Here is a 25,862-nt window from a genome sequence, read left to right as displayed (position 1 = left end):
AGATGGAGGTTGTGGGATGAGCTGAGGGGCCAGTGTTTTCAGTGTTTGCCAACATGAATCACCAACTCTAAAGACAGTGGTTGAAGTAGTTAAAAAAACTGTGAATCAGGAACTATCCTCACTGAGGGAGGAAGAGACTCAAAGATTGGTAGAATATAGAGACAATGATCTGGATAGGATAATGATGAAAGAAAATAATCACAAAGACAGAGAGTGCTAAGTGGTGATGGAGGATTGTACTTTGGACCAAGGTGCTGAAAAATAGACTTTTCTTAGTTCTATGTGATGGGTGGAAATGGAAATCGCTGATTAATTATTAACCGTTGATGTCTTCTGTAGAGAGCCACATTTCTTTCCCCACCAAAAAGTGAGAAGAAGAGGTCTTGAATGGAAAGTTCCTTCAAGAGGAGAGCAGGGGTTCCAGAAGGCCCAGGGAAAGAGAGGGCAGAAGGAAATGGTAACATGCAAGGCTGCTCTGGATATGGAGGAATGAGAAGGGAGAGATGACAAGAGAGCAGTTTTTGATCAGATACTGAAAGCTTTGAATCATGGAGATAGACATTGGGAGGTAAGACTTTGTGGCCCCACTGGCCTCTCGGTTTTGATTACACAGTTGGGGTGTTGCTAATGCTGTCTTGTAGTTGGGACTCTCTCAGCTGATTGCAGAAGGCTTCTGTCCAACTAGGAGAGGACTCAGGGAAGGAGGCTCCAATTTATGGCAGCCAAGCTGCTGGTCCCTGGAGGTGACACAGATCCAGACTTCATGTAAAAGCTCTTGTCTGTTTGAACAAGGGAAAAGACTGGGCCCTTATGGACAGACAGAAAAAGAGGATGCTAGGGCATGAGGGGGATGAAGGTGATGAAGAATGATGTGGACAGAGGATGTGGGATGGAGAAGAGGAAGCAGGAAGCAGAAAACAGGACCCAAGATTGGGACCTGAAGAAGGAAGGATTATTTGGAGACAGGTTTCCAGATTTATGCAGCTCCAATCTGCTGTTTTTGCTTCTTTCACTAATAACATGACAGATCAGGCTGGAGAAAGTAAGATCATGTAGAGTATTTTTATTTTAAAATCAATTACAATAAGTTACAACATTTAGTAAAAAGCAGGAGGGTTTCTAGCCACAGCTGAGGAGGCAGAAGTAAGAAGCTAAGGATGTGGCATCCCTCTCAGGTAAAAGGCTGCAGAAGGCCCTACGCTGAAAACTTTTTTCCTGCCTTTTAAAACTTCCTTCCATGGGTACCTTTTGTACTGGGGTTAAACCAGAGCACAGACTCTTTCCTCTCTCTCCATGCCTGGCTTTGTGGAAGGTCTGTCCCTTTCTTCTAGGTAAGGCAGACCTAAGTCTTAGCCTGAAGGGCTTAGGAGAAGCCTGTGTAAGCTCCTCCTCTTGAGCCCATGCCAGGTACCTGCAGAACTTTCCACTCCCCAAGAGGGGCTGACAGGGCAGAGGCTCCTTTTGCAGTGCGCTTTGCTCCCAGCAGCCTCTGAGAAGCCACCTTTTTGGACATTGCTCTGGAAGCTGCTGAAGCCTACTGGCTCTGGGCTTCTGTATCACATACTGGGAGGAAGAGCACTCTCCTTTCAGGGCATATTATAAGGTAGGCACTGAACAGTGATTCACTTTGAAGCAAACTTAAATGACTAAAATAAGATATGCCAAGAATATCTGGTGCTCTTTTAAATGTTAATAGTAAAAGAAATGAAAAGGATAATAGTGAAAGTAACAGTAATTATGACTGCCTATTCCCCCAGGTTGGAGGCCTGCTCTAAGAAATCCTTCCAGGCTTCACCCTGGTGAACTCTGCCCTCCCTACAGAGCCCCCTGAAGGGATGGACAATTTTAGCACCTGACTCACATATGAAGGGTTAAACCCAAAACCTATCTCCTGGCAAAAGGCCAAGTGACAGCACAGCCAGAGCTGTGCCTGTGGGTCACTGAAACCAGGAACCTGCAGCACAGGGACAAGCGAACTAGAGCAGGCTTGCTGCGTTACAGCGGTGGTCCTGGGAGTCTGTCCTCAGAGAGCAGGCCCTCTGGCATTTACAGGTTTAGAGGCGGGCAGCCAAGGGAGGGGACAGTTTCCTGCGAGGCTGCCTCCTCTGCGCAGTCACCTAGGAGCCTGAGAAGGCAGGATACAGAGAGGGCAGCTGTGCCCCAAACACTGCTTTAATAATAACTCCTGAAAACTATACAAGCAGAGGCAGACATGCATAATTTACTGTGTGGTTCTCAGAGCCGTGGGCACCAGGAGTTTCTGATAGCAATAAGATTACAGCAGTTTTGCCCCTCTGTGTCTCAAAGAATTTTGGCTAGAGAAGCAAGGTGTCTATATTCCTTAGTCACCTGGGAAAGGCTCTCCCTTCAATTATGCTTGTCACTGATGCTATGGAGAATTCTGGGCTTGTTTGTTAAAATAAAAAAAAAATTCTCCCATCTTGTGCCACAGTGGTCCAATTCTCACTCATTTACCTTCTAACACTTTACTCTTCATTTACATGAGAGTCACCCTGAAATGGAGGAGAGTTCATAGTCACTGGATGAACTGAACTGCCTTTCCATCTTCTTCTGATCCTTGATCTTCAGGCCAATATCCACCTTTTTCTCAAAGAAGTTCACCAGTGCAGTCTCTGTCAATATGGAAGCCAAGATCTGCTCGAAGGATATGGACCAATCAGTATCAATGGTGCTGCCATACCTGGAGGCAGGACTGCCTGCTTCACAGCCCACCAGCACTGTGTCATCGGCAATGTCCTCACACTGCAGGGAGCTGGTGCTCACCATGGAGTAGGAAGACATAGACATGTCGTCTTTGGTTTCGTCATCTGACAGCAGCTGTGAGGGAGATCCCTGCCCTTCTCCTCGCCCTTCCTCACTTACAATCTGGTTCTCCCGCAGCGTCTTTCCAGAGTGCATGTCTCCCCCAGCTCTATGTTCAGGGTCCACAGGGGAATGTTGCTCACCAGCTGAGCTCTGCTTGTGTTCTGAAGGGAGAGACTCTTCCTCACTTGTCAAGTCCTGGTCGTTGCTGGCGGCTGAGTTACCCTCTGGTTTTTTGTGGGGCCGGCCAGAGAATTTCTTGCCAACCTCTCCAATGCGGAGAAGGAGGCTGGCCACAGTGGCGATGGCATGATACAGCTCCTGTTCTACTGGGTCCTCGCTGAACATATTATAAAGCGTCTTGCACAATTCAATAAATTGCTCCTTTTATGTGGAAAAGATAAAAGAAGAAACACGGGTTAGAGAATGAAATAGCAGCCAGCTTAATGCTATCACTCTGGTAAACCTTAAAGCATTAAAAAGGAGTAAGACATTGTTGGAATTACAGAGCTTTACTAAGGTAAGTAAGGACAAGGGACAGTAAAGGTTGAGTTTGGGTAACAATACATTTTTGGGGAACTGGACCTGTTATTTAATTGGTATAGGGAATACCCAGTGAGTAAATTCCTTATACCAATGCAGATTATCATCTGCTTTGCAAATTATGACCTCAAGAGATTTTTCTGGGACTGTTGAGAGGATAAGTGAATTGCTCAGTTACAAGTACCTGCGACTTCCTGCTTCTGAAGCCAGCTTTCTGTTTTTTATGCTATACTAGTTCTCTGTGGAAAATGCTATTCTTAATTAGAGGATGACCACGATAATATAAACATAATTAAATAATGCAGAACTCTGATCAATGCCATGTCCAATTTTGACTTCAGAGTACCGATAAGGATGATGAAGCCTTTCATTAGAGATACAGGTACATTGCAGGTGTGGAATGAGGCTCAGTGTCACTGTCAGATGTGGTCAAAGTGTTAACTTATTTTTCTCTACTTCTTTGTTACATGGGAGACCAAAAGGGGGAATTATCCATGATGGGGGTTAGGGGACTGGGGAATATGAAGTCCCTGAAAAGTGACAATTATCTAAGAATTAAAAGGCATCAAACAAACATTAAAAAAGAATATTGCTATTTAAAAATATGGAACCAAAGTGTGTGTGCCCTGTCTATCAAAGCAGGCACCAAAGCAGCCACATTGTTGGTCCTGGCTGCCAATGTCACTCACTCCTGGAGCTCAGCAGAGCCATCAGTGAGGTTAGGAGAAAGAGACGCCTGCTGTGGTATCATTAGCAGATCATAGGAATACTGGGATTTCAGATTCTGGAGCTCTGTTACTTAAGAAGGAAACCTTAAAACCTTTCTAAGTGAGGAGGTCTAATTTTTGGCTGTTTTTGTGTCTCAGGATTGATCTGAGCATTAAGATTCATAATGAGTCCACATTAGGAAGCATGTGATTCTTGTTGGTCTGGGCCAGGAGGGTGAAAATGATGCCCTCCTGGTAGGCATTTCAAGCTGTCTAGCCTGGTATTATGCCAAGACAAACCATCTTGTAATGGCTAGGCTGGCACGGAGGTAGAATAGCACCTTAGGAGGGTCTTAAAAGGCAAGGGAACAAAAAGAAACATTCCCATGCCCTGGGAGAAACCTTTCACTTTCATTCCTTCTGTTTCCAATACTTTCAAGCCAAGAGTAATCCATACCAGGGTGTAAGTATCATGATAAAGTCATAGGAATGCAATAACCCCCTTGGGAAGACCCCAGGCAACCACAACCATTATTTAATTGGCACTAGAAGAGCCCTAAAAGCTGCAAACAGAAGAAAGGGACAGCTTGCCTTTTGCTGTCCCAAGAGGTACCCTCTTAGCAAACACAGTAAAATGTTGTTCTGGGCCCAGAGGTGGGGATGAGGGGGTTAGGAAGGGGAGGAAGGAGAAGAGTGGGCACACAGGTTATTGTATCTGAGTGTTCTACATTTAAAACTATGCCATAACAAATGTATTCCTAAGGGGTAAGTGAAAAGTATACCTGGCGTAATTAGCATTAGAAAAGAATATGACATATAAGGCCAGAATTGTGTCTGGAACATTTATCTAGTGGCAGGGAAGGGAGAAGACCTCAGCCTGGAATCAGTATGGGAGGAAAAACACATAGATCTGGGTATGGTGAGTTACTGAATGCTAGGACTTTTAATCTCATTTGTCATTTTTCCCAGAACTTCAGAGGCTTTTTACCATAGAATGCTAGGGTTAGATGAGGCTATTTAGTCTAATCAGGCTATCTAGTTCAAATCCCTTATTTCACCAAGCAAGAAACTGAGCCCATGGGAATCTCAGACCTCCCATAAGAGACAACTGTCCTCATTCTTAAATAAAAAGCACTTAACTGCATACTCTGTATCTTCTACTTTCTCTCTGACTTTCCTACCTGGCTCATTTTGGGAAGATCCTTAATAGTTTCTTTCTTGGACTCTTTCTCATTGGCCCACATTTGAAGGTAGTATCTGTAGTCTGGGGAGCTCGCCCCCTTATCTTCTGCAAAGAAAGGAAAAAACAGAAAAGTCAGAGGTTCTATAGGATGCAGAACTTACTTCCTTAATGAACTTAAGGAAATCTAAAAATGATCAAGGACTAAAGTTGCTAATGCCAAGTAAGATCCATTTAACAGAGAGGGCTACATGTCAGGATTCAAAAAGTCGATAGTACTTTCCACATGTCTTTTCATTGTGTCTTTTTTTCATTATCATCGCTAGGAAGACAATAGGATATAGGAAAGGGGTGTGGGTGTGGATGTGAAATGCATATATCACATTAGTATTAATAGGTCCTATCTGATAATGTGCAGTAGCATATTACCTTTTTTATCTTTGAAGTCTCCATTTTTATTTCCTTCTTCAGGAGATGCTGCTTCTAAGCAACCAGAAAGAGAAAAAAAACCACAGAATATATTTGTCATAAGATACAAATGAAAATTTTGAAATTTATTTTAGGAAATTTTATTTTCAGAAAAACTTATTTTAGAAAATTGTTTTAAAGCCTAGTTCAGTATTTTAATTGCATAACTGGACCCCATTTTTTTCTCTCTTTCCCCATAGCAACTATCTCCCAACCGCATCATATTATAGCTTCCCTCTCTCTTCCCTCCCTTTTACCCCCTGCTACCACTTTGTAATTTCTGCTGTACCCCTAGCTCTCTTTTCCATCTTCTTTCCTCTTTTGTTCCTATGCTCCACCTTAGAAAGAACTCCCATAAGCTCAGGGAAAACATTACTTCTGCAAAAGGTGAAACAAAAGAAAAATGTTATTGTGATCCTCATAAGAATGAAAATCATGCTATAATTGCTTTTCATATATAAAGGACCAAAGGGGCCATGAGATGACATAGTCTCAGGGGTAAATGGACTCCCTATGAAAATCAGTGCTCCGTTGGGAGAGCTGAAACTCAAGGGAATTTCACCTGCAATTTAACCTGTATTAATATCTTGACTGATTAAGCAGTATGATAATAAAGGCTTGTTGACTGGCTGACACTATAGTAAGAATACTTCCAGTCCAAGCACCTGGGCATCCATCTTAGCTCTGCCATTTACTGAGTATTTGACCATTACTAAGTCATTTAACTTCTTTATAAAATATAAGGGTGGACAAGATGATCTCTTAGGTTCCTTCCAGCTTCAACCTCTTTTATTCTATGATCTAGAACACATCTGGTATTTAAATTTGAGGTTTTTAAGGCAATTTGTTTTCCTGAGTCTGTACTAGAAGCATATTACAACTAGCACACACAAACTATCTCTGAGAATTGGTATTAAACTGGGTAAATGCAGGCCAAACAAATATCCTACAGCTAGCTACTTCTTTTGACTTGGCTGAAATGGTGGTATAGGAAGAGAGAGCAAGTGAGCATGCTTCTCTTCTCCCTCTACTAGTTGAATATGATATAAAAAGATTGCTCTAGTTTGTCTAATTTGATATACTTGGAATCTTTCAAACTCAATATTTACATTTAAGCAAATAATTCAAATCAGGTGTGTCCCAATGTCATGCAAGTTGTCTTGTAACTTTACCAGAAAATATGTGTGGCTGCTGCTTGCCATAAATAACATTAAGTATTCTTAACATCTATCACAGCAGAAAATAGTAGATGTCCACAAATGCTTGCTGAATTACATTTAAGTAAGGAGTGTTTTACCATTTCCAATTATTCCACCCCATTTCCCTACACGACAACATCATTTTGTCCACTGTGCAGATGGGAGAACTAGGGTGCTAAAGGTTACTTTTTCTTGCCTTTAACAATAAAGTGGATATTAGAGTTTATAGTGCTTCACTTTTGAATCCTGCTTCATCTCACTAGGCCACATCCCCTCTCTCACCATGCATCAGAAAGGCTCAAGCACCAAGAACATTACATCCTAGATAGATGTGCCATGACAAACTCTGAAATGATGAATCTACAGAAAAGACTGACAAAGATAATATTTCTTTAGGGATTTTCATTCTTAGTACAAGAAGGCAGCATACTGCTTGGGACTGACCTGGAGTCTCACAGTGCAGGAAGAGATCCAGGTCTGAGACAAAAGGAGATACTGAAGCATCCCGGAGGGAAGAGAGGGGATAAAAGGAAGAAGAAAAATTCAGGGAATACACAGAGACACTGAAGAATCCGAAGTTAAGAAAACAGGAACAGAAATGCCAATGAGCTTCTTATGCAAACTGCAGAAGCAGGAAAGGCAGGTTTGCCTCAAGAACATCTTTCTGGAGCTCCACAACATGTGGGCTCGTGTACTGGCAAGCAGCTCCTCCTGGTGGGGAAACTCTGGCTTTTACAAGGACATTGCTAACTCCCAGAAAGTGGGCAGTGCAGTTAGCAGCCGTGCTAGGCTCTGATAACTTATGGGGAGTCTTGCCACTTTCTGAGGGGCAAAAGGCCCTTAATTACTGAGGAGGGCAACCCTGAAAAATCTCACGCCACTCAGGGCCCAGCTAAGGCCGCCGGGGTCAGCCCTTTTCTGCTTCCCTTACCTTCTGCAGAGAGGTCTTCTGGGAAGTACTGCGCTGCCTCCAGAGCTGATTCTGCTTCCTCCGTGCTCAGGGCTGGGCAAAAAGAGCAAGACAAAAGGGGTGAGGAAGAATGATGCAGCCGTCTTAGAACTCCTGTTCCCAAAGTGACCCTGGTCATTTCCAACACCATCAGCTGTGAACCTGAGCTGACAAAACACCTCTTGGCAGGCCCACAAGCTCTTCCAGCAGCTTAGGAGAAGAGGGAAAGCTGAGCTCCTTCCTCAAGAGGAGAAGGCCGCTGTCACTAGACATGTGATATCTCAGAAGAACCAAGACCCCGCTTTTCTCCACAAATGTCCTGGGATAACATCCTCACCGTGCCTGTTCCCAGCACCCTGACACACTGTGAGCCTCATCCCTCCCCGTGTCCTCAGCCTTTGTGTCAAGCTCTGCCTACCTACAGCCTCTCGCCCTTGGGCACCCTCTCCGATTGGAGAGGAGAACCAGGGTGAGCCCATGGCCAACTGCTTCTCAAGCCTCCTCCTCAGGTGAATCCTGGAGTACTAATCATGGCTCACATTTCCACCTCTTCCAGAAATTCTTTTACTACTGGCTGCTCTGATGCTTGTTAGTCCTGAGGAGGGAAGCCATAAACAATGAGTTCCCAAAGCAAACAGATTTATCTTCTCTAATTTCAGTGCTGTTTAGCCAGCGCAAATCTCCTATTCTGGAATATGGTAGGATAGAAAAAAGCAAAGAGGTGAAGCCTGTCCTTCAGAATGGACTTTATCATTATATGCACCAAAAGTTGGCTTTGAGGACATAAAATTCTAGGCTCATCCATTCCTGAGCAAATTACCTTTAGTAGAAGACTAAGGTGGATGGAAGGAAGAGCAGCAGGTGCACTTTCCTCCCTTTGCTCCATTACCCTCAGCCTTCCTTCTCACACTGCTCAACGTGACTAGAACTCTGCAGTGACCATGGTCACTGCCCCCACTCCCATCTTTTACCAGAGGCAGTGAGGTTGGCGAGTGGGAAGTGATAGCCCTTGTCTCCCAGGCCACTTATTCATCTGTCAAATGAGGACAGTGATAGCTAAAGCAGACAATGTGAAGCACTCTGACTCTAAAGGCACTATGCAAGGCACACATGTACACAGAACATATGCCCATATATTTTAATGTGTGGGTTCCATCATTGTTATTGTATTTTTTTTTAAGAGAATTTAGCTGAATATAATAAAGTTGAAAGTTTTCCCTTGATTTCTAGGCCCATGGCTGTGGTTTTTTAAAAGTGCCTTGCTGGAAGTAGGAAGGAAAAGAGGGCCAAAAGTAGACAGGGATGAGAAAGAACAAAAGCATTTTCTTGGTGAATCCTTTTGGGTCTGGCTTAAGATCCCTCCTTTTGTATTGTATATTAATTTGACCTGTGGTTTTGTTGGCTGACATTGTTTATCATAAACATTTTTAAAAGTGCTTTAGTCTGGCAACTCCTTTAGACCATACAATGAAGAAGAGCAGGTGCTCAGCATTAGTAGAGAGCATTTTTTTTTTAACCAGGAAGGCACTAAAACAGGTGTAGATAAATAATAAACCAATCAAGAACACTAAGAAGCTGAGGGAAAGGAGGGATAGAAACAGGGATTAGACTTAAGGAAACAGTGAAACTAAAAACCACTTGCTCATAGGGGAGGAAAAAGGAGGCAACCATTCCCCAGTCCAATGGGATAATGAATAGTTTCAGAGCTAATGATCCAATTTTAAACTTCACTGAGGAACAAGTTAGTGTTTCAGTCCTCTCTCTGGGTTTGAGCTGGGCCCTCCCCCTGACCTGCTAAGTGATCCCCTTCTGCTTTTTCCTCTGTATGATAGAGGGTCATGACTTTTAGGGTCTCTGCTAGCTAAGACAATCGAAGAATTTACCCCAGATTGTTTTTCACAGCTGGCCACTTTGTCCTCTGTCTCCAACTGAGAAAGACATGTGATCCACATAAAATCTTACTCCTCCCTATTTTTTTTTTCTGTTGCTGAAGCAACTGGGGTTGTGACTTGCCCAGGGTCACACAGTTAGAAAGTGTTAAGTATCTGAGGCCAGATTTGAACTCAGGACCTTCTAACTTCAGGGCTGGTGCTCTATCCATTGCACCACTTAGCTGCCCACTCCTCCCTGCTTCCTGAGATGGTCATTGTGGCTTAACTGTGTCACAGTAGACAGTTGCTGAGCATCTTATTCTCTCTGTGGTCATTTCTGACTCTTTGTGACCCCATTTGGGGTTTTCTCATTTTACAGATGAGCAAACTGAAGCAGACAGGGTTAAGTGACTTGGCCAATGGCACACAGCCAGTGGATGCCTGAGGCAGGTCTTCCTGACTTCAGGGCTGCTGCTCTAGCCCACTATCACCTAGCTGTTCATCCTCTAAGCAGTCACCAGCTAGACCTTGACAATCACAATGATTCTATCATGACTTCTTTAAGAAGGCCTGTGGATCAGGTACACTGGTTCCTAGGGACTAACTTTCCAGGGTTAACTACATGAATCAAAAGGGAAAAGTCAAGATCAAAGGGATTTATTATCATAACCATATGTTAGACAGCAACGTTCAAGGTCTAAATTTAGGAGAATCTCACCCACAATTTTAGCCAATGGGTGCCAGTGTTATTGACTGTGCTATGGAGCAATCATTTCTTTCTTGATTATCCCTCTTCATTGAAGCCATCAATTCCCTTCTAGAACTTATTTTCACCTTCATCAGTCTGATCCCACATCCAAATGGAATGGTGAAACTACAGGGATAAGGAGCTTAAACATGGAATGAACATCTCTCCATTGGGGGCCGGGACCATGTCTTTCTTTATCTTGAATAGTTCCTAGTACCTCATACATACTAGGTGCATAATGAATATTTGTTGAGTTGAATTTTAGAGCCTTTTGGGACAGCTTTTATTCTAACTATACCCTATAACAGGGGTCTTCAAACTATAGCCCGCGGGCCAGATGCGGCAGCCGAGGACATTTATCCCCCTCACCCAGGGCTATGAAGTTTCTTTATTTAAAGGTCCACAAAACAAAAGTTTTTGTTTTTACTATAATCCGGCCCTCCAACAGTCTGAGGGACAGTGAACTGGCCCTCTATTTAAAAAGTTTGAGGATCCCTGCATAACATATTGCAGATAGGACAAACATAGCCTTGGTTATCCTCTGCTTTGGAAAACAGAGAAACTGCCACACTGTTTCTTGATTCTGAGTGGACTGGCAGAAAAGCAGAAGACTATGGATACCATATGTATGGTATCCATTTGGATACCAAAAATGGAAACTGGTTAAAGCTATTATAATAATCACTAACAGTCACAGTGTTTCAAAGTTTACAAAACACTTTACTTATATGATCTCACTGAATCTTAACAATTCTATGAAGTAGATGCTATTGGGCCCATTGTACAGATGAAAAATCTAAGGCTTCATGAGTGGATCACATAGCTAATATATGTGTCTAATCTAGATGCCTATACATAATTAAAATCCTTTAAAAAAGAAATCTGGATCCCTTAGATTCAATTTTAGATATAATAAAGGCAGAAATGGATACATTATCATCCACATGGCAGCTTTTGCAAGAAGAATACCAGAAATACAACTTTCGACAATAACTGAGCAAGTTCTCTTACTTGTCTTATTATAAAAGAACTATTACATTTCAGGGAACTGACTCATACAACCTATATCTATAAGCAATCATTTGAAACTAAAAAAGACTCTAGGAAGATTTCTTACTAATGCTTGAATGGCAATTTGATGCAACAGAAAGAGCAAGAGATGTATACTCAGGAAACATTGGTTTAAAAAGTCCTGGCTCTGATATTTACTGTGATCCTGGGAATATCACAACTTTTTCTGCCTGTTTTTTCAGCTGTAAAATGGGAATGATAATTCTTGTATTCCTGTTTTATGGGATGATTATGGGGGAATTGCTGTATAAATTTATGTTGGGAAAATGGGAGTTATTTTATCAGTACCCGACTTAGAGGATAATTGTCCAAATTTTTACCTTGATTAATGCTATAAGTACAATATCTCCCAGATAGGCACAAGCTGTATTCTGCCTCATCTTCAGAAATAGAAATACTATATATGCCTATGACCAGAGATCAATCACATTAAATTATATGACCTTGTTGATGGAGTCTCGGCTGACATACTTTTGTAGAGTGTGTGTAATGACAATCACTGCCACTACTCTAGTACCCCAATACATGCATAATCTATAAAGAATTTTAAGGTTTACAAAACACTGTTCTTTTTCTCACCTGTCTTCTGCTGGGAGGCATTGTCATAGGCTTCTGCCCAGTCAATTCTACATAATCCCCCACTCTGTTCCCCTGTTCTGATTCCAAAGCCACAAAGCAGTAGCTTTTCTCCTTAAGAGGGAAGCCCTTTACTTATTTGTGTCTCTGATCTCATATTCTCTTTTCTCCTCTGGGAGTTTGTCTCATTCATCTTCTGACTTCCTTCTAGAATCTTCAATTTGTCCTTGTCCATTACTTCCTTTCCCTGATGACTGTGTATATCCTTCCTCTTGAAGCCAAATTCCTAGGGAAAAAAACTGTATATTTGTTGCCTCCAATTCTTTACTTTCTATTTCGCAAGTGTTTGCCACCTGCTTCCAACCCTGTCATGTGACTACATTTATTTTCTCTCTGATGTCATAAATGATTTCATAATTGCCAAACCTAGCTCTTTTTCCTGTCCTCATCCTTCTGGACTACTCTGTACCTTCTAACTCCTGACCCTTCGACTTCTATAGCCTAATTATGACTCCACCCCCTTTGCCTTCACAACGCAGCTTTCCTAGGATGCTCTGGTCTGATCACACCTTCTTGATCTCCTAAGAGTGGGTGTTTCCTGAGGCTCTGCCCTAGCTATGCCACTCTTTGCTCTTTGGATGATATCATTAGGTTCCAGGAGTTTAATTATAATTATCTAATAATAATGATACTCTAATAATCATTATCTAATCCTAGCACTTCTCTTGAGCTCCAGTCTCGAATTACTTTTAGTCTGATACCTCTACCTGGATATCCTATGGACATCTTAAATGCAACACATCCAAAAACAGCCTATAATCTTTCCCCTTAAATCCATCTCTCCTCTTAGCCTCTATTTCTTTGGCAGATAGCACCACTCTTCCAATTGCCCAGGATCTCAATTTTGGGGTCTTCCTTGATGCTCTTTCTTCACAGAGTTAATCAGCTGCCAAGATTTACTGACCCTCCCTCCATAAAATCTCTTTATATAAGTCTCTTCTTTTCCATTTCTAGGCTTTCCTTCAGGCTCTCATTCTATCAAGCCTGCACTATTGCCACGGGCTCTTAATAAGCCTCCCTGCTGCCAATCTTTCCCCTTTGTCAAGGACAGGGCTGAAGATGCCATGGCCCTCCCAAGAAGCTCCAACAACTCCTTACTGGTGCTAGAATAAAACTCAAATTATATATACATTCATATTTCTAGCATTTATTTTCTAACTCTAAACTACCTCCTCTGTAAATGTATGATTTCTCACGTACCCAATTACCTAGACTCACAGTAAATGTCTGTGGAGCTATATCGTTAAATGGAGATATCCACAATTCTGTAAGGTGGGCAATGCCAATATTATCACCCAGTTTTACTCAGGAATCTGAGGCTAAAGGAAAAGTGACTTGCTTTTTATTACAAATCCAGGCTTTTTCAGTACCCTGTGACACTTTATAATAATATTGTGCTATAACAAGTTGTTAAAGTCACAACGTTGTTAAAATGGACAGCAGGGGATTTAAGACTGGGATGCCTCCACGTTCTACAGCTGGATTGTTACTTCCCTTTTAGATTTATTTGTAAATATCTGTGGGAGCCCCATCTATTAACTCCTCTAAGAAGAGCCTGAAGCCAGCCAAAGAGATCTGTGGAGTTGTAAGCTTTCCTAAGCCAAAGAGCAGGTCCCCCGGGGAGCTCACTCTCCAGAACGGAGGCAATCTCCTCCAGATGGAATCTGTGGTATATATGCACAATTTCATAGGACCCACCTCTTGTACAAGACAGTACAAAATTCACTTCTCCCTCAAATCCTGTCTGTCTCACTGCCATCTCAATCTTCACTGCCTCAAAGTCAGGGGGATGCCCTTCAGGTCCTGAAGGGCTTCAAAACTTCCAGCTGGGATCTTGCTGCATAGAGCTGAATGAATTCTTGTCTAGGAAGAAAGTTGCTCTGTGCCTCCTCTTCTTGAACCAATGTATAGAGATCTGAAGGGCCTTTTCTTTACTAAGGAATGCTCTAGACACCTTGCATTTCAAGATCTGAAAATGTTGAGTAGGGTTTCAGGCAGCTAGCTACAAGTCACTTAAAAAACACTTAACAGGGGCTTCCACCTGGGGCTGAAGTGAGTACAGAGTTCTCCTACCTGGAGGAAGATGTAGCTTGTAAAGAACTTTAAGCTTCTCTGTTAGGTCCCCATGATACATTCCACCTATTTAGAAAAGGAAAGTAATTTTATCTGGATTCATTCACAGAGATATCATCACACAGAATTCAGAAAAGCACAACAGGGTGCAGCTATTACTTCAAAGAAGTGTGTCTAGTGGCAGGATTTTTCTCCCTACCCTATGAATTATTCATAAAGTAACATGGGACAATATTGCTTTGTCTTCTACCAGCTCCTGTTAAGATTTAGCTGGCTTCCATGTTTAAAGCTTTGGGCTTCTTGAAAGATTAATAATTACTTAAGTATAAGGTAGAAGTCTTATTAGCATTATTACCACACTCTCACTAGTCCTGAATTAAGAACCCTGGGGGAATGTGTATGAAGAACCCAGTTTCTATTCCTAGTAACTGTTACAAACTCATCAATTCCCTTTTCTGGGCTTTATTTTCAGCTATATGAGAAATTTGAATAAGATAAGGGTTATTACCAGTTTTGTGATTTATTATGCAATATTAACAAATTTGGGAAAGCAAATAAGCCCTAAAGACACTTACTCATCCCAGTCACAAACTCCTTGAAGTTGATGAGAGAGTCTTTGTTTTCATCTAGAAGTCTGAACATCCGTCCAGCTAGTATTGGAGTGTGAGAGCCACAGGTCGTGGGAGTCAAGCTGATAAAGAGTTCCCTGAATTGGTTTCCATCGATTCTGTACTGCTCCAGATAAGGGAGGCTCTGGTCCCGGCGAATGGCTGCCATGCGGTTATTGCCCCAGTAACAGCTCATTAAGTATTTGGCCTACAAATGGAAGGAGTGGTTTGCTGAACTGAAATCTTCATATTGTTTCCAGAGCATAGGTTCTTAAACTTTTTTATATCATCAATCCCTCTGGTAGTCTAGTAAAACCTATGAATCCATTCTTAAAAATTTTAAATATATAAACTAAAATATACAGAATTACAAAGAAAACCAATTATATGGAAATACAGTTATCTACTTATCTAAAACCCCCAAGTTCATAGACTCCATCTAGGAAAAAAAAGTATTAAAGCTAATTTCCATTCTTGTTTACCCCTATATTGTCTTATTATAGTTATTTTTGTCTCACTGTAGGTAGAGAGTTAAAAGAAAGCAGCAGGAATAAGGAGGTAGGAAAGCAGCTCAGGAATTATAAAAGTTTATCAACTTTTGTTGCATAACTGATGAAAGCTGAAAGTAGAAAGATGTGATATAAGTGGACCCAGGGCATATGATGACCAGAGGAATACCTTATGAAAATCTCTCTTTTAGCAAGAGGCCCTTGGCTGTTCTACTTTAGGAAAGTAGATTTGATGAAGAAAACCAGGAAAATTCACTTTCAGAGCCAACAAAGATGAAATATGCAATGTCCATTCTAGAATCCTACCTTAAACACCATATAAAGCTCTTCTAACTCTTCCATGGAAAAGCCAATATCACTAGATATAGCTCGGACCTTGGGATAAAGAAGAAAACATATTTATTGAACTTAAAAGTAGGCAGAATAATATGGTTCTATAATGGTAAGTGTGCGGTAATGAAATAAATTGGAGAGACATGAATGACTAACTACTAGTGTCTTCTACTGTCCCCAAGCACAAAGAAGACTAACCAGAAGACTACAAGTGCTTGTCACAGATAGGAAATCCTAGATCTACAATATTTCTTTCAGAAGGAAAAGAAACATATATTTGCCCACCCCAACAGAATGGTAGAAAGCAAACTCAAATTTACTGCTTTGTGAAGAGGCGTAGTCATTTCTGATCTCAGTTCGGCAACTACCATCATTTGAAAACTCCAATAATTGACCAAACCATATGAGAATTAATCAGAGCTAAATAATAAGTGGTACTTTCAGTGCTCAGCAGCTCTCTCTACTGAATAGAAAATGATCTAGGAAAATCCTAGAAAGAGAGAAGCCTAAAAACAACATTGGCAAGGGTGTGCCGATATCCTGATAAAAGCTTCTGGATCAAATTTGAGGTTTCACATACCACACTCCTTTTTGCTGTGTCTTCCAAGGACTGAATGACTTTAAGTCTTTGCTTAAACCGCATTTGTTCAATATCATCTCCTCTTAAACTGCTAAATTTCTAGAAAAGTAAAAAAAGTCAGTTAAATAGCTTCAGATAAAGGCATGTCAGCATATACCAACATCTAAGTCATTTAATTGGGATGTATGTACAATTGTTAAAGAAAGTCAAATCTAGTGTGATTCCTGACCTCATAGGATGTTTTCAAGAGTTCAAAAATATCAATCTCAGGAGGAGGCTCATCTCCACTGGTGAGTAAGGCATGTAGGTGTGGGATAGGTGGAGAAACACTTTGTTTATTCACCACATTATCCAGGTATCTATGATTAAAAAAGGGGAAAAAATTCCGCAGTTTAGAAAACAGTAAATAAGAATAAGAAATAGGCAAAAATCAAATGGAAGAAGCTCCTTGAGGGGTCTGTCTTTGACTACTCATTTATTTTTCATATATACTTATATAAATGTAAATGTCTTATGTTTAAGTAGACTACTGGGAACCTTCTCTGGCTTGGAGACATCTTCCGTCTAAATCAGAAAATTCCAATGCTTCATGACACTCTTAGAAATTTAAGTTGCAATAAATAGTCTGTAACTCTAGTTTAGCTACATTTGCCCTACGAGGAAATCCCCAAGTCTGATTTTCTTTTTAAAACCTTTGGTTCAAGAAACTCTGACTGCTTTGTCTCTATGATGACAAAGGTAAGGATAAGATACACAACTTGAATAGAGGCCAACTATCTCCACTGAAATTGGAAGCAAAGAACAATACAGAAGTGAATCACCACTTTAAGGCCATAGCCAAAACTCAAGATTGGTTGCTGGCACAGTGATACATATTGCTGAATGCAGTTGGAGGAAGTCACACAACTCTGCTGACTGAATCTACTACAAACTTATGTTATTTAATCTTAGATCCTCACTGCAGCAAAGCCATTTTTTACTTCTCCCAAATTGAGTGTTTATTCCACTCTCAAAAAGTAGCTGTCCTATACTCTTTTTTCTCCCCTCAAATCTCATACTTGGGGCCTGGCCTCATACTTCATCGAGAAAGAAGTCTTTTGCCATCAGCATCCTCTTCTTTCATTGACTCCACCTCCTTGCCACAATCTTCTATTCTCTTCTTTCCCTTGTTTCAATTTCTAATAAAGAGGCCTCCCCCCCTTTTTTTTTTTTTACTAAGATCAATATCTTTATACATACTCTTAATCTCCCCTTTTCCTTCCTTCATCAGCAGATTGCCCCTATCTTGCCCCACTTTTCAATCTTCCCCCATCTCCTGGTTTCTTTTCTATTATCTACAAGCATACCCATATGCCTCTTCTTAAAAACAAAACCAAACCAAACCCATTTGACCCTTTCATCCTCTTAGGCTTTATTCATTGCCAATGAACTGGAAAAATTATCAATACTCCTTGCTTCTACTTCTGTTCCTCCCATTCATTTTTAAGTCACTGCAATCTGGTTTTCAACATCATCTTTCAACCGACCCCACTATCTCCAAAATTACCAAGGATTTCTTAATTGCAAAATCAGATGGAAATCTTCTCGATTCTCATCCCACTTGACCTCTTTGTGGCATTTGACACTGTTGGCCACCTCCTCCCTCTGGAAAGTATCCATTTCCTGAGTTGTCGTGATGCTGCTTTTTTGGCTTTTCTTCACTTTGCTATCACAGAGATGTTCCTAAAGCACAGGTCTGACCAGGTCACTTTTGTTTTGTATATAAACTCCAGGATCAAATATATAATCCTCTTCTGGCTTTTAAAGTTCTTAATAACCTACTTTCTTTTTACATTTCTAGCCTCTATATGCTTTCTTCCCCTGCTGCACAGGTTTTCCTGCTGTTCCTCACACATAACATTTCACTCCCCCCCCATCTTCTGCAGGAGACCTTTCCCAGTCCTACTCCTATCTCTCTAACTACTAGCATCTTCTTCTGAGCTCACCTTCCATTTATATATATATATATATATCTTGCACATATTTTTTTTGGTATGTTTTCTCTTCCATTTAAGATTCTTGAGAGATTATATTTTTACCCTTCTTTGTATCCCCAGTATATAGTGTAGTGAATGGCACATATTAAATGCTTAATAAATGCTTGCTGATTGACTTGTCTGCTTATTTTCAGATTCCTTTGCTGAGTGAAATTATCATTCATATCCTGCCCCCTAACTGTGGCTGTGGGTTAAGAATCTACCTTGGGACTTCTCTCTCTATATATATATTCTTTGTCACCTCACCAGTTCTCATGGATTTCTTTTTCTTTTTTTTTTTTTTTGCTGAGGCAATTGGGGTTAAGTTAACTAGTCACACAGTTAGGAAGTGTTAAGTGTCTGGGGTCATATTTGAACTCAGGTCTTTCTGACTTCAGGGTTGGTGCTCTATCCAATGTGCCATCTAACTGCCCCAATTCTCATGGATTTAATACCATTTCTATATATTCTGGATATATATATATTCAACCCTAATCTCATTCCTGAGGCCTATTAGATATTCAACTGGATGTCTCAGAGTCATTCATCCTTTTTTCAAATTATCCCATTACTAACTATCAAGGCTACTATCATCCTTCCATTCACCCAGAGAAACAACCTCATTGTTATCTTCATTCTTTCTTATTCCATATATCATCTCCCCTCTTTCCCCTGCCCCAGAGCTGCTTCACTTAGGAGCTGGGCAGTCAAACTTGAATAGTACCTAGAAAAGAAGGGTGGCTGGTGCTCCCTAACTCTTCTCTCTGTTTCCTACTGATCATCTAATACATCAGGTTGTCAAGGTTCTCCAAAAACTGACACTATCCTACTTTTCTATTCTGGTGTCTTATTTCCCCCTACACATCTAATTACTACTAGTGCCATCTAATTACTACTAGTAATTATTCTCTGCCCTCATTTCCCTAATAAGCTTACCTTCTTCTCATTGTTCTTGCTATTCCTCATGCTTGGAATGTCCTCCATCTCCTTCTACAACCGTTAAGTCCCTATACATCCTTTAAACTTAATCTCTATGTTCTCCAGGAAAACTTCCTTGGTTTCCCCCATCAATAATGCTTTCCCCTTTTGATCTTACACAGCATTTTATCTATACTTCTCTTATGTATTTGTTATTTATATCTGCGTCTTGACCCCTCCACTAGACTGTCAGCATCATGAAAGCTGGGATTATGCTTTGCCTAAGTCCTACATCCTTACTACTGCCTGGTTTGTGGGCAGTAGCCCAATAGATAATTAATTAGCATTTGCTGAATGAATAATGAGGCTGTGCAAGGCTGCCTTATTCCCCTAAAAGGACCTATTCTTATCTGAATGGTTACAGCAATCCTAAGGTATCAGAAAACAACTTAAAGAACCACAAAATATTATAGATGAAAGAGAAGTTAGAGATCATTGAGTTCAGCCCCCTTAGTTTTGTCCTGTCATTAAGAAGTTATCACGGTATCATTATTTAGAAGGATCAGAGAATAAGACATATCAAAACATGGCCATGCCTGAAGCTGTGCCCTCTCACAGCTCAGTATAGCTATGAGAAGGCCTGCTGGCCTTCTGGCTGCCCAAGAAGGAGGGGCTGGGCAAAAGGCAGGAGAACCGTGAATCACCTGCCCAGAACTGTCATGGCTTCACCTTCGTCACTGCAATTCAACAACTGTTCCATGTTGGCATCCAGAATGGCCAAGGAGACTTGCAAAATGAGCTTGATCCCCTCATAGAAGAAACAGTCAACAATGACCACAGCACTTTCAAAAGGCATGACGCTGAGGAAGAGAGTAAGAAACCAGGAGAGGGAGATGGTGGAAATAACACCTAAGTCCTGCATCTTCTCAGAGAGCTGAGGCAAGAATTCCCTTGTGAGCTCCTCAAAGATGCCTTGGTCCACGAGTGCACCTGGAGGAAAAGAAAAGGAAATTTATGGTGAGCCAGGGTATCCTTCATCTTCTCTGTAAATCTGGGTTAAGAATATTCTAATCCTGGAACAGATTTTTATAACCAAAATCATTTATAACATGATAATGAAATAAAAGCTATTTTGGTGACCCTTTACTATAATCTCTGATTAATGGTTTCCTTCCTTGCCAACATTCTTTTCTTTCTTGGTATAAACACTCATTTTCTCCTGAAACTCTAACTGAAAAAAGAATATAATTCAGTCCTTAATGGCACCTGGCTTTTGCAGTAGATAGAGAGCACTGGGCCTGCAGTCAGGAAGTTCAAATCTGGTCTCAGGCATTAGTTGTGTTACCCTGAGCAAGTCACTTAACTTCTATTTATCTCAGTTTCCTCATCTGTAAAATGGGAATAATAAGCACACCTACCATCAAATAAAAAATATATATATTTCACATTTTCAAAATGTTCAATGTAAGAATTCAGCTTTTAGGCTCAAAAAAGCTTAGATCTAACAATTCCTATTTTTTAAAAATGGAATTTACATCTAACTATTTTCATCAACATGCTAACTATGGGTACTATGAGTAAAGGCAGCACTTTGTTAAATATTATGGAGAGGGAGTCTATCAGTGTCTTTCTTTGATGACTCATTATAGTATAAAGGAACTCATAGATTTTTCAAGGGTTAGGCTAGTGGCTTTAAGCTTGGGTAGGTTTTATTATATGGTAAAGGGTATGAGGATAAGTTTGATGACAAATTGTCTGTCCATTATCCAAGTGAAGTGTTTGAGAGTCATGGTTCAGTTAGTGTGAAAGAATTCAAAGAGATTTTCTTATTTTCACAAAAGACTTTGTTGATGCCATGGCTGAAGAATTAAATTCTGAGAGAGTGGCAGTTAGAGAAAGTTTGGGAAAGTTTTATTTATTGAAAATCTGAGGTTTCAGTTAGCAAGCTAACAAACTTACATGTGGAAAAAGGGAGAAGCTAGGATATCTTTTCATTCAGGTTAAGAAGACAGGATGTCTTTTAGCAAGGTATTGTTATTTAAGGAAGGAGACAGGTAAGAAGTCAAGATGGGATTTTTACAGGAGACAAACAGGGAACAAAAGATTTCATTGCTCTACATTCCTTAGCTAGATATGTAGTTTTGAGTAGTCCCTGGACTTTGACCCATCACAAGGACTGGCTGAATTAAGTACAGAGAGGCTCATCTTTGTGGTATAAGACAGATTATAGGGGAGTTAAGTTTTTCTATCACAGAAACTCCTCGAGGCTAAGTCCTAGAGGAGACCCCCCCATATTGGTAAAATCATAGCTCTTTAAATGACTACAATATGGATGGAGGTGATGGGAGTATGAAACTTTGTTCCCTTTTGATCTGTAAAATTAACACTCTGAAATTGTGTACCCTTTGATCTGTAAAGAAAGGAGATTCGAGTCTCAAGCCCTCCTAGGAAGCATATCTCCTCAGACAAGTTTAGTGGCATCAGGAGACTGGGCCTTTTCTAAGGCAAATAACTCCCTTCCCTCCCCACTCTCCCCTTTGGTAGCTGGATCCTCATTCAGGAAGCCTTAGAAGTAATTTCCATTCAATTGGAGATCTAGGCCTGGGGACTTTGGCTTTCTTTTCAACCTGAAACCTGAGCCTCAGATATTCCTATTAAAGGATATTTCTAAACTCTTTATCTTTGCAGAAGTCTGAAGTAGGGCATAGCTGCCTGCCAGGACTTCTGTCCGCTGAGAAGACAGTCTCAGTGCCAGACTCTATTTCCCTAATAGGACTTGCTACTGAAGAAATCAGTTTTTCTAGCAAAGCTAACTTCTCATCCAATAATAAACTTCCATTTTTGCCAATTAATATTTCAGGTTCATGAATTCTTTCACGAAGAACCTATGCCGACCAAAAGGGGATTTTCATAGCTCTCTGACTGCCACTAAACCCTATCAGAGAAATGACTATGATAAACCCCTCTGACATCTGTATAAGGCTTTGTGGTTTTCAATATTCTTTTTCTTCTAGGATCTTATGTGACCCTCACAATGAGCCCATGAGAAAAACAGGGCAGAGATTTCTATCCCCATTTGACCGATAAAAATACTGAGGTATAAAAAGGTAAATAATTTATTAGTGATTAGTCAGTCAGAAAGTTTCAGAAGCAAGACTAGAATTCAGGTCTTCTAATTCCTTTGGCTCTTACTACTTATAACATGTTGTCTCTCAAAGTAAATCTTTTTTGTGCTGACTGCATCTTTTATTTTAAAATACTTGTGTTTAAAAAAAAATTTTATTTTTCTTATTGCTCAATAACAAGACAGCTTGACTCCCAGAATTCCAGGTATAGCTTTGGGCCAACTCACCTACCACCCTAGTGTTGTAGTAGTCGGGGAGCATCCGCTCACAGAGTGCCACCAGCAGCCAGAAAGCCTCTTCCTCATTGCCATACAGAAGCAGCACCGATGTCACAATGTTCATAGCCTATGAACCATCCCATCAGGACAGACATAAGAAGACACAGAGAACAAGCAGTGTTGGAAACTGGGAACTCCCATTTCAAGCCATTGGATGGATCAGTCCATCCACAGCAGGTAAATCAAGGTCATTCTGCCTTGAGACCTGGCTCAGGATTGAATACAATGGGCACTTTATGTACGGAAAAGTGAATGAGAAACCTCTATTCTCTGTGACTAAAGACAATTTACTTTGGGAAGGAGGCCCTCAGAAATGGGTGAAAGATATTACTTTAATGAGGGACAAGAGCAATTACTGGAATTTGTTTTTCTATTCCTTCTTTGTGTTGGACATATCCAATCTTGTCAAGGGACTGCCTGCTTCCTAAGGATAGGGCCTCTTCCCTGGACTTTGGCATTAACTACAGAATTGCTTTGGAGTTTGAGAGGCCGCAGGAGACTTTCTAGCTCTAGCCATCCCTTCTTAAGGGCTGTCAAACTGGTGGTGACTAACCTGGCAGTATCCAATTGTTGGGTTTCGAAAAGCATATGCTGTGAGCACTCGGCGAAGGGCAGCAATGCCCATTGCATTCTGGAAGGCTGGATGTTCAGGCATGGAACGGTGCAAATCTCTTTCAATTTCCTCGGCAGCAAGACTTTGTATGCCCATGGATTTCTCCACCAGCTCAGCATAGTATCCAGGGTGGGTCACCATTTCATTCCAGGCTCCTACAGTGGGAATACACATCACACTGTCTGACATTCTCAGAAGAGCTTCAAGACTAGGGGAGTTGATAAAATCCATAGAGTTTACAGAAAAGAGCCTGGGGATCAATTCCAAGCAGTTCTGTTTCAGTCTGTAGCATCTTTGTTAGATTACAGAATTCCAAGAGCTATTAAGACTAAAGTCATAAAGAGCAATGGGCTATGCAAGTTCACCATAAGCAACTGGTAGGTGAAGCTATCTTGTCTCTGCCAGCACACCCTATTCCCTACTCCAGTGGAGTTACCTTGTAGTGAAGAGCAGTTTTGACTTTAAGAACTTCCCAATATATGAATATTATGGAATATTATTGTTCTGTAAGAAATGACCAACAGGATGATTTCAGAAAAACCTGGAGAGACTTACACGAACTGATGCTGAGTGAAATGAGCAGGACCAGGAGATCAATATATACTTCAACAACAATACTATATGATGACCAGTTCTGATGGACCAGGCCATCCTCAGCAACGAGATCAACCAAATCATTTCCATTGGAGCAGTAATGAACTGAACCAGCTATGCCCAGAGAAAGAACGCTGGGAGATGACTAAAAACCATTACATTGAATTCCCAATCCCTACATTTATGCCCACCTGCATTTTTGATTTCCTTCACAAGCTAATTGTACAATATTTCAGAGTCTGATTCTTTTTGTACAGCAAAATAACGATACTTATTGTGTATCTAATTTATATTTTAATGTATTTAACATCTACTGGTCATCCTGCCATCTGGGGGAGGAGGTGGGGGGGTAAGAGGTGAAAAATTGGAACAAGAGGTTTGGCAAGTGTTAATGCTGTAAAGTTACCCATACATATAACCTGTAAATAAAAGGCTATTAAATGGAAAAAAAAAAAAAAAAAAAAAAAAACTTCCCAAAGAGAAGAAAACTCCAGCTGTGTGACAGGTGTGATGTAGGAGCTCACCTGAGAACAGGAGCCAGAGTTCTCCACGGAGGCTCTCAGGGATACCCTTTAAAACCAGCTCCCGGGTCTTTGCTGTCCGATACATGCACATGCCACGTCCATACTCAAAGAAGTGAATATTCCAAGATTCTTCTTTCATCTTCTCTTTTGCCTTAGAAAAAAGATTGTTTGGAATTGTGGCCTCCAGAAGAGTTATGTGAACAGATCACGCCAAAGCAATATACACAGAAAGCCTCTTTCATTGCTAAATAAATCGCCCATGAAACACTGACCACCTCTCTTACACCGCCAGATCCTTACAGTCAAAAAATATATGCACTTAGCAAACTGAAAAGAGACATGGACTCCTTATGACTTACAGTGAATTAATGAGAAATATAACGGCCTTAAGGCTCTTTTTGAATAATTTAAGTCAAATGCCATTTTATGTCAACTGAAAAAAAGCTCGTTTCCATTTATTTTCCAAAGATTCTTTCTTCATTTCTCCAACAAGAAGACATGCCAATTCTGTCTAATTTATAGTCTGATTTGGGGTAGGTACATCAGGGCACTGAAAGTTTTGGTAAAAAATGCTGATAGCACAGAAGAGAAGGCACCTACATGTGTGTCTGTGTCCAGTGATACTATGAGCCTTTTTCTCTCTTGAGAACCAAACAATCCTTCAATTTAAATCTCTTAATCACAACAGAGAAAATCTTACCCCCTTCGGTCCAAGAACCTCTGTGGATGAGTCTTTTTGAAAAAGTTTGAGAAGTCCATGAGAAGCAGTTGGAGCCTCCTCCAAAAAGGAGGTCAGTTGACTGCTGAGAGTAGAGGATGGGCTGGCAGGCAGATCACTTTCCTGAGGAAATGAAAGAGCAGGTTAAAAAGGTATTTCAAATTATCTGTTAGCTTGATTGTATTGGCTAGTCAAAAACTTCATTATCCAAGGGCCAGACATTGACAGATTGTTTACTTTCTAAATCTTATTTTTTTATTCTGAAATCAAACATTTGAAAAAGGGCATTTCTATATATACAGAATCAAAAGAGAAGCTCTCGATTCACCTACTAATCTATTTCATGGTTTGCTATTTAAAAAATTACATAATAAATTATATACATTATTTTCTTATGAAAAATCCTTTTCTTTGAGCTTTACTGATTTTTTAAATGAAATTTTATTTTATTTTTAGATCCTCATTTTCTCCTCTCTTCCCTCCATTTAAGAAAACAAGAAAAAAAAAACACTTGTTATAGAATATATAATCAAACAAAGCAAATTCCTCTTTTGATTACCCTCAATATCTCAACCCTTACAAATTATCTCAGTTTATGGACTTCTCTGTCAGAAGGTGAGTAGCATGTTTCACCTTGAGTCTCCTGATTGGTCATCGTGTTTATCTAAGTACCTAAATTTTTCTAGGTTGTCTGTCTTTACAATATTGTTATCATATTACTTGTTCTCCTGGTTTTGTTGACTTCACTCTGAGTCCATTCATACAAGTCTGCCTAGATT

The 25,862-nt window shown here is 40.6% G+C and overlaps 1 protein-coding gene across 2 annotated transcripts in view; it reads right to left on the bottom strand.

Annotated features, from left to right (window-relative positions):
- Window positions 1-1,046: 1,046 nt before the first annotated feature.
- The window catches only part of TBC1D9B (TBC1 domain family member 9B), a 43,067-nt gene continuing 18,251 nt past the window's right edge, over window positions 1,047-25,862 (bottom strand). Inside the window, exons 8-22 of one of the 2 annotated variants that reach the window (XM_031953820.1) lie at window positions 25,066-25,206; window positions 24,366-24,516; window positions 23,188-23,402; window positions 22,584-22,701; window positions 19,936-20,221; window positions 16,528-16,657; window positions 16,299-16,397; window positions 15,692-15,760; window positions 14,844-15,084; window positions 14,269-14,334; window positions 7,852-7,923; window positions 7,365-7,415; window positions 5,683-5,736; window positions 5,255-5,361; window positions 1,047-3,207 (exon numbers count right to left, since the gene is read on the bottom strand). In XM_031953820.1, coding sequence (XP_031809680.1) covers window positions 2,509-3,207; window positions 5,255-5,361; window positions 5,683-5,736; window positions 7,365-7,415; window positions 7,852-7,923; window positions 14,269-14,334; window positions 14,844-15,084; window positions 15,692-15,760; window positions 16,299-16,397; window positions 16,528-16,657; window positions 19,936-20,221; window positions 22,584-22,701; window positions 23,188-23,402; window positions 24,366-24,516; window positions 25,066-25,206 — 2,499 coding nt within the window. In that variant the 3' untranslated portion in view covers window positions 1,047-2,508. The remainder of the gene's footprint in view (window positions 3,208-5,254; window positions 5,362-5,682; window positions 5,737-7,364; window positions 7,416-7,851; window positions 7,924-14,268; window positions 14,335-14,843; window positions 15,085-15,691; window positions 15,761-16,298; window positions 16,398-16,527; window positions 16,658-19,935; window positions 20,222-22,583; window positions 22,702-23,187; window positions 23,403-24,365; window positions 24,517-25,065; window positions 25,207-25,862) is intronic. The other variant, XM_031953821.1, reaches the window with a different exon arrangement.

The sequence above is a fragment of the Sarcophilus harrisii genome, chromosome 2, assembly GCF_902635505.1.
Source record: "Sarcophilus harrisii chromosome 2, mSarHar1.11, whole genome shotgun sequence".
Lineage (NCBI taxonomy): Eukaryota > Metazoa > Chordata > Mammalia > Dasyuromorphia > Dasyuridae > Sarcophilus > Sarcophilus harrisii.
Note: the sequence above shows the minus strand (reverse complement) of the source record. Positions and strands in the feature narration are given on the sequence as shown.